The sequence below is a fragment of the Mauremys mutica genome, chromosome 3 (genome assembly GCF_020497125.1).
Source record: "Mauremys mutica isolate MM-2020 ecotype Southern chromosome 3, ASM2049712v1, whole genome shotgun sequence".
Classification (NCBI taxonomy): Eukaryota; Metazoa; Chordata; order Testudines; family Geoemydidae; genus Mauremys; species Mauremys mutica.
Genome location: NC_059074.1, coordinates 98,329,831 through 98,342,166, shown reverse-complemented (window position 1 = coordinate 98,342,166; position 12,336 = coordinate 98,329,831). Strand labels below are relative to the sequence as shown.

The following is a 12,336-nucleotide window of genomic DNA, read 5'->3' as shown; positions in this document are numbered from 1 at the left end:
AAATCATCATCTCAAAATGAAGGGATCACACAGATTTAGCACCATCATCTATGATTTGGTAGAGCCCAAATGCCCCAATCAGGAGCAAGGCCCCTGATTATGTTAGGCACCCTACAAATTCATTTTAAGATAAGAAGCCCTGCCTCCAAAAATTCACAGATGCTTTAATTCATTTACTCTGAATCAGATTCATACTCTGCTGTCTTTTTGGGTGTATTAATATTTCTTTGGAAAGGGAACATTAGAGCAGCATTTCCCAAACTTTTTTGGCCATGGAACACTTTTTAGCCTATTACAGCAAAGAGTCCTGTGGCACCTTATAGACTAACAGATGTATTGGAGCATGAGCTTTCGTGGGTGAATACCCACTTCGTCGGATGCATGCGACAAAGTGGGTATTCACCCACGAAAGCTCATGCTCCAATATGTCTGTTAGTCTATAAGGTGCCACAGGACTCTTTGCTGCTGTTACAGATCCAGACTAACATGGCTACCCCTCTGATACTAGCATATTACAGAACACTTATAATATTATTTTGTAGTCATTTGGTTTTCAAATAAAAAATGGCATTATTTATGCTCAAATATATTTTATTTTATAAAACAAAGCAAAAATACAAATTTAAAATAACTTGAACTAATAATTTCTAACTGGAAAGCGCGTATAAAGTAGTACAAAAATCAAGTGCAAGAGTCAAAATTAAAAACAGTGTTCTACTTAAAAAACTGTTTTTATATATATACAAACACCAAACAAATTAGATTTTTACTAGGAAAATCTATTTTTATAAACAGAAATACACATTTGGATTTAATGGGAATAGTGTTTCTGCATTTTTCTATCACAAATTTGCTTAATATTAGGAATAATGCTGGAAAGTTGAATCCTCATGTCAGGCGCAGCATCAAGTCTATTCCTATATTTGGTTTTTGTTGCAATATAATACGAAAATCCCGTCTCACACAAATAAGTTGTAGCAAAAGGAAGGAGCACTTAAACTGCATGTTTAGCTACATTAGGGTACTCTTCTATTAGGCTGCTCCAAAATTAATTCAGCGGAAGATCCTTAAACTTTTGTTTCAAATCAGAGTCAGAAATTAAGTCAATTAGGCTTTCATAATCTGCGCAGTAAAGCCGACTGATTTGGCTGTAATTACAAACTGATTTCGAACCCAAGCATTATCATAAGTAGTTATAGGAAAATATTCTAATAAAGAGGCCTGCAAGTCACGTAAGTGCTGTAAAATGGTGCTGGAAACTTCTTCATGGACTGTAGAATTTATTTCAGTCAGAAATTCTGTACTGTAGGGAAGCAGTCGAAGTTATTCTGTTCTACAGAAGATGCCCAGAATTCCAGTTTCTTTTTTAACGATGAATTTTTATCCATTGTAGTAAAAATGGTCACATTCTTTCCTTGCAGCGACAGATTAATTTCATTTAATTTTGCAAAAATATCTGCAAAATACGCAAGTCTCATTAGCTGTGAGGAATTTGTCAGACAGTCATTAAATTTCCGTCCTGAATTATCTGAAGTGAAGAACACCAGTAGTTCACTACGAAGCTCAAAAAGCCTCACAAGCACTTTTCCTCTGGATAGCCACCTCACTTCTGTATGTAAAAGAAGCGCTTTGTGCTGACTACCCATTTCCTCAGACAAAATTTTAAATAACCTGGATTGAAGTGGTCGAGATTTGACAAAATTGATAATTTGTACTGCTTAATCGAGCACAATTTTCAGATATGCTGGTATTTGTTTAACTGCAGGTGTTTGTCTGTGTAGAACACAATGGCTCTTAGTGCTTTCTGGTGCCACACTTATGATTTGCGTTACAGCCAGGGCCGGCTCCAGACCCCAATGCTCCAAGTGCGTGCGTGGGGCGGCATTTTGCCGGGGGTCGGCAGGCGGGTCCAGCGGACCTTCCACAGTCATGCCTGCGGGAGGTCCACCGGAGCCGCGGGACCAGCGGCCCTCCTGCAGGCATGACTGCGGAGAGTGCACTGGTCCCATGGCTCCAGCGGACCTCCCGCAGGCATGACTGCGGACGATTCGCTGGTCCCGCGGCTCGGGTGGACCTCCGGTGGAGCATCCGCAGCATGCCTGCGGATGCTCCACCGGAGCTGCGGGACCAGCGGACCCTCTGCAGCTGCGGGAGGTCCACTGAAGCCGCGGGACCAGCGGACCCTCCGCAGTCATGCCTGCGGGAGGTCCGCTGGTCCCACGGCTCCGGTGCACCTCCCGCAGGCATGACTGCTTGGGGTGGCCAAATTCCTAGAGCCGCCCCTGGTTACAGCTCCCTTCATCTTCCAGATCATTGCCTGAGCACTGTTAGTACATACATCAATACATTTTCCCCAACTAATTTCATGTTTTCTGATAAAATTGTTGATGCAGTTGAATATTTCTTCTCCAGTTGTGTTGCTTTGCAGAGATTCACATAAGAGCAGGTCCTCTTCAATAATATTATAACATCTATATTGGACAAATACTAGTAGCACAACAAGTCCTGAAACATCAGTGGACTCATCTAGCTTCAATGAATAGTCATGGCAAATTTTCAGTCGGCAAACGAGCTCTTTTTCTGTCATCGGCAAGATCTTTAATACGGCATGCAACAGTATTATTTGACGACTGTACAGAATCATTTTTTTTACCAGACTGCTCGCTCAACATGCATGTTACAATATCTTTCACGCAAGGCTTGATAAGTATTTCTCCAATAGTGTGAGCTTCTCTGGTAAGCGCTATACAGTTACTTACTCGATAAGATGCCTCTGTTGCACTTTTGTTGTCTGTTTTAGCAATTTTAATCATCGAAAGTTTACAATTTCCAAGTGAGTCACGATTCCTCTTGAAAAAACTTATATCTTTGTCTTTGTATTCAGCATGCTTGGTTTCCAAATGCCTACGAAGTTTAGCAGGAGCCAATGAACTGTTTGCTAGTATTTTGTTGCACACGACGCACTGCGCATCAGGAACATCTTTATTTCCAACAGACGTAAAACCGAAAGACAAATAACTTTCATCATACTTTCATTGCGGTCTTTTAACACCTGCTTCTTCTTGTTTTTTATATACTTCGGTAGAAATTCTATAACCTTGGATAACTCACTAGTACTAACAGATTTTTCAGCAACAAAAGACTGCGATTGTCCATCCTCACTTTGAAGTGTCTCGATATTTTGCTCATTTATTTCAGCCACAGTTGGAGTACCAGAAGAACTTGCTTTTTGTTTCAAAGTTCCTTCTTTTAGCCACAATTCGATGGTGATTAGGTTCAGTAACAATATTTAGAAATACTGATTTTTGTCAAATTTTGTTTGTCACAAATATTTATATTGTTTTGAGCGAAGCTAGTTTAGTTGTGCTTACCGCACACATGGTAAAGACCCACAGGTTTGAATGTGTTGAGTGAATATGTTATATTCAACATGGCGTAAAGAGAATGGTGTGTGCATACCACTACAGTTCGCGCAGCCTCGAGCGGAAGGGGTCTGACGTCACTAACTGAAACGTACCCAAAAGGGGTAGACGTCAACATGCTTCTGTGCCACGTTCTCTTTACGCCATGATATTCAAATACGAGATCTATCAATAACTGGAAAAAGAGTTTTATGTTAAATTATAGTCATTGGGGAGGAGGGATAGCTCAGTGGTTTGAGCATTGGCCTGCTAAACCCAGGGTTGTGAGTTCAATCCTTGAGGAGGCCACTTAGGGATCTGGGGCAAAAATTGGCCCTGCCAGTGAAGGCGGGGGGCTAGACTCAATGACCTTTCAAGGTCCCTTCCAGTTCTAGGAGATTGGTATATCTCCAATTATTATCTAAAAAGAGTTGTAAACTACACTTCAAATATGCCAAATTAAAGACCCTTTTTTAAAATGATGATTCTTTCACAGAACACCTATTCACATCATGCAGAACACCAGTGTTCCGTGCATTAGAGTATTGTACATTTTCCAGTCCTGTAAGGAATAAAATGTGAATCCAGTCCAATGCTAGCTGAGTACTTTTAATGGGTTCATAGATTTTAAGTTCATAAGAGACTATTAGTTCATTTAGTCTGACCTCCTGTATAACACAGGCCTTTACATTTCAGTCAATGTATTGGGCCCAATAACTTGTATTTGATTAAAACACACCTTCCAGAAAGGCAGCCAGTCTTGATTTGAAGACTTCAAAAGGTGGAGAATCCACCACTTCCCCTTGGTTGTTTATCCCAATGGTAATCACCTTCACTGTTAAAAATGTGTGCCTAATTTCTGATCAGAATTTGTCTGGCTCCAGCTTCCAGGCATTGGTTCTTGATATTCCCTTCTCTGCTAGATTAAAAACCCCTTTAATATCTGGTAATTTTTTTTCCTGTGAAGGTACTCATAGGCCTGGTCCACACTAAAAAGGGGGTTCGAATTAGGGTACGCAAATTCAGCTACGTGAATAGCGTAGCTGAATTCGAAGTACCCTAATTCGAACTACTCACCCGTCCAGACGCGGCGGGGTCGAACTCCGCGGCTCCAAGGTCGACTCCGCCACCGCCGTTTGCAGTGGTGGAGTACCGGAGTCGACCGCGGCGCTTCCGGAGTTCGAACTATCGCGTCTAGATCAGACGCGATAGTTCGAACTCCGAGAAGTCGAACTCACCGCGTCGACCCGGATGGTAAGTGTGGACTAGCCCATACTCATCTAATCAAATCACCTCTTAATCTTTATTTATTTATTTATTGATTGATTGATAAACTAAACAGATTGAGCTCTTTAAGCTTCTCACTGTACGGCCTTTTCTCCAGCCCTCAGATAATTTTTGTGGTTCTTTTCTATACTTCTCCAATTCTTCATATCCTTTAAAAAATGTTGACACTAGAACTGTATGCGGTATTCTAATATCAGTCTCACCTGCCTTATTCAGAGGTAAAATCACCTCCATGCTCCTATTCATTACTCCCATGTTTATTCATGCAGTGTGATGCTTTTTCTTACAGCAACACACTGGGAGCTCATGTTGAGTTCATTTTCAGCTTTTCCACTATTTTGCCCTGGCCTGATGTTGGGCTATCTGGCCTATAATTACCCAGGTCTTAATGCTTGCCCATTTTGAATATTGCCATGACATTAGTGCTCTTCTAGCCTTCTGGAATTTCCCTTTTATTCTAAAATGTATTACAAGTTAGCATCTGCAAGCCAGAAATCTACTCAGACAACTCTTTTAGAACTCTTGGGTGCAAGTTATCCAGCAAGCCTGCTGATTTTAAAGTGTTTATCCCTTTTAAATGCTGTTTGACATCCTCTTTTGTTATTAATTACTAAGTACTTTGAAGAACGGTGCACTATAATGACAAAAAAGTAATATACATCCAAAATACTGTGTAATGAAGTTTCAATTAAAACACACCAGAACAATTAATAAAATCACCAGCAATTTTGTGGTGAGATAAACATTTTATCTAAAAGGGAGAGTTGACTTGACTGGATTATTTCAAGGACACAACTTATTTTTTTTATCCTATTTGTAGTGAGACCTCTTATTAAAACTAAAATACCAATTTTTCCAGACCCTCAAACTCAAGATTGAAAATTATAATTCTGCATAGTTTCACCATTGAGTACCCCAAGAAAACCCATAAAAGAAGAAGGACAAGAGCAATCTTACACCAACAAACCTACACACAAGTTTACTGAGTAGTAATACTTTGGCAAAACCCTTCTTACTATAGGTGAAGATGTTAGCACTGCTTATAATTAAGAGTTCCATTATAAGATCCTATTTGTAGTTATTTATAACTTTGCCAAGCTTAACTATATGGCTGATCTTTTCCATGCCAGAGGTCTGTCTCGGGATTAGTTTTTTGGAAACTTTCATCTTAAACAGTTCAGATGTTTCTCAGGACAAGATTAGGGAAACATAATTTTCCCATATTAATTTCTTACATCCTTTCCATTGAAAAGTACAAGTGCCTTCATGCTTTGGAGCAGGCACATTAAATTTGGCAGGGGAGTCACCCCAGTGTCATGGATGTGCCTTAACAATTGTCCAAATTTGGCCAAGTTTGAACCACCATTTAAAAAAAAAATCTATATTCACACATGCTCATTAGAGACTTATAGTTTGCCAGCAAGAGTCTCCTAAAATTCTATCTACACTAAGCATGCTTCATCCCAGTACTCAGAAAAGTCAGTCCCTAGATGTCTCTGTTGGGCACACAAAATTAATGGACACTTCTGACAATTTTTACCACAATCTCTCTGTGCCTCAGTTCTCCAGCTGTAAAATGGGGGTAAATACCACCACCTAACCTCACAGGGATGTTGAGAAGATAAATTCATTAAAGCTCATGAAGCACTCAAACACTATAGTGAGAGCACTATAGAAATGCCCAGGATGAAATTATCAGTCCTCTCATCAGTGCAGGGTTTGAATGGTGTGTGGTGAATAAGGCCAGGGGCCAAACACGATGATAAAAAGAAATATTGAATAACTACTCTGGGGAAAAACTGTATGTGATCACGTGATTTAAGTCTACACAACGCACCACTGGTGGCAGCGGCGGCATGAACAGTACACGTTGCTACACGCTGCACTGAAAAGCAGGCTGCGTCTACACTCCAGTGTGTAGCTACATGTCAGTGAAATAATCTGGTAGAGGGGAGGCAGCGGGGAAAGGCTTCAGCAGCTCCCATCTTCCAGAGCCTTTCACTGAGGTGAGGAAAGGCAGATGGGAGGCTGGAAGGCTGAGCCTTTTCCCACTTCCTCCCCCTGCCAGAGCCTTGCCCCACTGCTGGAGTCTTTCCCTGCAGCAGGGGAAGGGCTCCAGCAGTGGGGAGTTGGCAGAGCCTTTCTCAGCTGCCTCCCCGCTGCCAGAGCCTTTCCCTATTGTGAGGAGTCTTTTCCTGTGGAGGGGAAGAGCTCCAGCAGCAGGGAGGCAGCAAGACACTATGATGCTAAAAATAGCAGTGTAGATGGGGAGGGACAGCTTGTGGAGGAGAGAGCATGTAGGGTTTGTACTTGCAAACATACCCACACCTTTCAGGCATGTTGTTAGTTGCCTAAGCCATGCCTCACCGGCTACACTACTATTTACACCTATGTTGGGTGGGCTACACAGACACCAACTTGTCAAAGTGCTAAGGAGTGCCTGACCCCTGGTTCTGCCCCAGGCCCCACCCCCACTCCACCCCTTCCCCCAAGGCCCTACCCACACCTTACCTCTTCCCGCCCAATTCCGCCCCCTCCCCTGAGAGCGCCACATCCTCTTTCCTCCCCCGTCACCCACAGCCTCCTGCACACCACAAAACAGGTGTTCGTGGACGGCAGGAGGCACTGGAAGGGAGGGGGAAGCGTTGATCCATGGGGCCCACCAGAGGACAGGAGGCACTGGGGGATGGGAGGGTAGATGGGGGCCTGCCCCATGGGTGTTCCAGCCCCAGAGCACCCACAGAGTCAGCACCTATGTTGGGCTATGTGGGTATGTACTCTAATTGCTGCTGAAAGAAGCATGCAGTGTATGTACAGGGAGATCTTGGCAGACAAGCAAAATGTCCAGACCACTACAGATAATTGGAATATTGATTATCATGCTTATTGCCAAAAGCAGATAAATCAGTAGGTCTTAGCAGGCCTCTGCAATGGCCTTAGCATAACTAAGCAAGCAGTCAGGAGGGCTTGTGGGGAGACTGACCCTCTGTCCTTCCTGACAAGATCTCTGTTGAAATTGCTGAGGTATGTGTTTTAGAAAAACAGGAAGCTTATCCATATCTGCCCTTTGGGATGTGTTTGTCAGGGCCCACAAGACATGCAGAATCTGCAAAAACACATCTGTCTAATTAATGGTTTGAGGAAATCTCTTGCTTAGACTTTGAAATTGTTTGCTTAACAAGTTTTTTTTTAATTGACATGTTATTATTACATTAACCCAAATAAATAAGGAGAGAAAGTATGGGGTAGTTGGGCTCTTCAGGAACACTTTGTGGACACCTCATAGTGTTTCCAATAACAGCTGAAAGACTGGCCAATCAGATGGCTGTCATTGTGCCACTTGAAGATTGTGCCAGACTTTGGTAATTATTGATTTTGGAGGTGTTTTACACGTATCTGCAACAGGTTAGTAAGTGCTTGCAACTAAAAGTACAGCTTTAAGAGAAAGCACTCGTGTGTACTGTTTGTGCCAGCCATCTATCGGTCGGACAGACATGTCTCCACTAATTTATTTCCTGCTAACACCTCACCAAGAGTAATAGTTACCAAGAGCTTTGGGTTTTTAGAACCACAGTAACATGTTAGACATACTCAAAGACTGTATCATAATGTATATGCACAAGGGGGGCAAATCAAGATTGCACAGACAACCTTCATTATGGCATTTCCTAACTTTTGAGTGCTTCACTTTGCAGCTTTAACAAGTGCGGTTTTTTTAAGCCTGAAATAAAGATGGAATAGATTACAAAATTGTCAAGTATCATTTTGTGCATGAAAACTCAACTTTTACACATCTACAACACTTAACTAAAAATACAGCTAGTCTTTACCAATGCAGGCTAATGCAGCTGTTATGAAGATTTACATCTCTGCTTATTTCCTCTTATTTACTGTGTCAGGCATCATATACAATTTAAGCTACTTCAGTAAAAACTTGAATTTGCCATATCCCAGTTTAAAAGCAGGATTTTTTTTTCTTCAGGAATAAAAGCTGCTACAGTCATTTGTTTTTTTTAAGGTATCCATACGTACATAGTTAATGCAATACAGAAAACTCATCTCATTTCCCATCCATCCAATTATCTAGTAATTCTGCAGTAAGGAAAAACTGTAAACAGCAGTTGTGAACTAATCTGCTTTTAATTGAGGTCTTTGTGTGAAAATGTTCCGAAAATAAACAGAATAGCTAAACTGAAGATGGGATACCACATATGAAGATTATAAACATCTGTACTTTCACTTAATTTAGGCCAATTGGATGCTGAAGATAAATTCCCCTGGTAGATTATGTTCTTCCTGTACTATAATTCAGCCTATTTAACTTCCTAATGATGAGTTTCCCAGTTACTTACAGAGATAACATTTCAATGAATGTTTCATCAACTAAAATGTGAACTTGACTGTTATTTTTGCCTCTATCTCTGTGCCAATGTCCATTAATAATATGCAGGCATCTTGGCCTTAGCAAAAGCACACATGGATTTACCATGCAAGTATGATGAGTCTATTTAGCTGTTGGAGTGACATGAACTGTCTGCTTTCATTGACAACTTGAACAGATTTTCTGCTAGAATCCTTTGTTTTATTTGAGTTGTTCTAAACAATAAAAATATGTCATCAATCGCTATCTCCTTGATTGAAAGTTTGGTATGGTGGTTAGAGCATCCATATAGTACTTAGGAGTTATGGGTTCTAGTCTCCACTCTATCAATGACTCATTGAATACCATTGAGCAGGTGTTTTCAACAGAGATTTTCAAAACTTCCTAAGATATTTGGCTCCTCTACCACCTTTGAAAAATGTCAAGCTAAGCCTCCATTACCCCTTCACCCAAACAACAATATATACATAAAAAGAACAGGAGCACTTGTGGCACCTTAAAGACTAACAAATTTATTTTAGCATGAGCTTTCGTGAGCTACAGCTCACTTCTTCGGATGCATAGAATGGATCACACAGACAGGAGATATTTATACATACAGAAAACTCCTGTCTGTGTGTTCCATTCTATGCATCCGAAGAAGTGAGCTGTAGCTCACGAAAGCTCATGCTAAAATAAATTTGTTAGTCTTTAAGGTGTCACAAGTGCTCCTGTTCTTTTTACGGATACAGACTAACACGGCTGCTACTCTGAAATATATACATAGTTCATACAGGTGTTGAGAGGCTTAATTCAAAAATATTTATACAGTGCTTTGAGGTCCTTGCATTAAAAAGGCTGGATAAGGGTTAATGTCATATATTGGGTATCTTAATACCTCTTCTAAAATAAAGTTTTTTAAAATAGATATTAAAATATTACCCCAAAACCTGTCAACATGGTAGCCCTGAGGAGCACTTAAAAATCATACTTTATTGTGAGAGAGATAAGGTCAAATGGCAAAGGTCAACGTACTCACAACTTATTTAGCTGAAAGATTATGGAACACATTCACTGCTTGTATGAGCAGGTGCATTCATTTCCATGGAGTTGTGGCTGCTTAGGCCAGCAAAGCCTTTTGCCCTATCAGTCAAAACATTTACTGCATCCATGTGACCTCAATTCTGTTTCTGCTATGACTAAAATTAACACAAGGTCTTTCAAGAGCCTTCACTGGCAGAAGATAATTATCTCTCTTTAATAACATGGTGGCAAATCCTGAACTCTTCACTTGGTCCTTCATTCTGGCAAAAATTCCAGTGATTTCAGTAGCAGTTTTGCTACTGTCAAGATAATGCCCATAGTGTGCAAATTTTAATTTTTCCTTCACTTCCTATATTGTATGATGGGGCCTAGACCAGAACAAAAAAAACTTTTAACCTGATATGTGCTTGGTTTTTTGCAAAGGCACTTCTTAGCTTTCACTTCTGACACTAGTCAGAAAGGGATCTGACCATAATGATGAGCTAGTTTTTAGTACATTGATGTCTGTAGTTCTTTATTAATATGGCATCTCGAGTGATCACCTTTTCAAAAGGCAAAAGCGGACACATGTAGAAGCCCCACCACTCCTGTGACTCTACTTCCTGTCCCTCCTCTTCCTCTGAGGCCCTGCCCAAGAGCAACCCCCCAGCCAATGCCCGCCCCCCGCAGGGTACACCACCCAGGGCAAGTGGAAGGCCCACGTCTCCCCAGAGTGGCCTGGGCTCCCTGGGTGGCTCTTACCACAGCGCAGCTCCAGCTTCCAGCCTGGCCAGGGTGGGGCCTCAGAGGAAAGAGGAGAAGCAGGGGGCAGGATCGCAGGGCAGGGCAGGGCTAAAGCCCACCTGAGTCCCCACTCCCACCAGGAAGAGGCTGGTACCACCCCTCAGCTTTGGGCAGGTGCATAGCAATGCCGCAGGGAATTCAGGACAAATGCTGTCCCAGAATCATTCAGCCAGGGATCAGGACTTGAACTCTACATTTCAGGACTCTCCCTGCCAATTTGGGATGGGTGGTCACTCTATTGGCACCTGGAATTTCCTCTGGTCTTCGAAATCATAGATGATATATATTATAAAAATGGAGAGGGAGGGATTCCACTCTGCCATTGTGGAGAGTTGCTTTCCTTCACTGGAGTCCTCTATCAGTGGGAAAATATTCACTTTGTTCATCCCCCCCGCATCCCAAAAAATCCAAAAAAGATTACATGGATTTTATGATTACACAAAATAAATAAGTTCAACTTCTTTGGTTTTATTCTCTGCTACTACGACTTCTTGAAGCAGTGAGGAATTAGAGGAATGCATTAGTATAACCTGTCCAAAAAATAAAATGAAGCAAGCAAATAAACCAGATTGGAACAGACAACAGTTTCTTTATAGTTATAATAAACACTCAAGGAGACCACGGGAAGCCCTGGGAAATCTCTGTATGATAACCATACTGCATAAGTTATTACATCTCACAGGAGACAATGGATGTCTTTCTTGTAGCTACCCTGATTACTGAGCAAGGAAATTAGGGAACTTATGAAATAGTCTATTAAATTATCTTCATGAGGGAAAAAAACCCTCCTGCTATTACCAAAGAATATTTATCCCACTGAACTAAGCTGTATCAAGTTTTTATTTGCATAAATACATGTGAACTTCGTCACCAATTTTATTGTATATGAAAAAGTGAACTGAGAGGATGTCATAATAAATAATTCATAGTAAATCACTAAACAGCTAAAAGACAGTGAACCTGTCATACAAATACCTTGTAAAATGCTCCAGGCCTATGAACCAACATAGCTTAGACTTCCAATTAGTCAAACTTGTCTTAAACCTACAGAACACTGCTGGGGCAGGCCCAGTATGGAGCAGAAAAGAGCTGGTCAAATAGGGTAAAAACAAGAAATTTAAAGATAATTTTTTGATTCATCCCAGTTTTGTCTCTACTCTTCACTACTTGTGAATGGATGTTTTGTTTATACAGGTGTTCATTGAAAGCAAACTTCAGGGCTCTAGCACAGAGCTGGTGGGGAAATGTTTTATGTTTCCATGAATATGTCCATGAAAACAAAAAAATTCATTTTCATTGAAAATTTTCTGCAAGTTTTTGTCAAAAACCTCAGACTACAAAGTTTTGTTTTCAGGTATCAAAAATGAACATTTCAGTCAAAATCAGAAAAATATCAGATTTTAGCCACAACTTTTTTTTTTTTTTTAAGTTTTGGATGACATTTTTCTGTAGAGGGATTCA

General features: G+C 40.9%; 1 protein-coding gene across 1 annotated transcript in view; it reads right to left on the bottom strand.

Annotated features, from left to right (window-relative positions):
* LAMA2 (laminin subunit alpha 2) overlaps positions 1–3,432 on the bottom strand; it is a 407,250-nt gene extending 403,818 nt beyond the window's left edge. The window contains exons 1-2 of the mRNA XM_045010304.1: positions 3,372–3,432; positions 2,654–2,980 (exon numbers count right to left, since the gene is read on the bottom strand). Of these exons, the coding sequence (XP_044866239.1) occupies positions 2,654–2,980; positions 3,372–3,432 (388 nt within the window). The remainder of the gene's footprint in view (positions 1–2,653; positions 2,981–3,371) is intronic.
* Between the last annotated feature and the right edge of the window lie 8,904 nt (positions 3,433–12,336).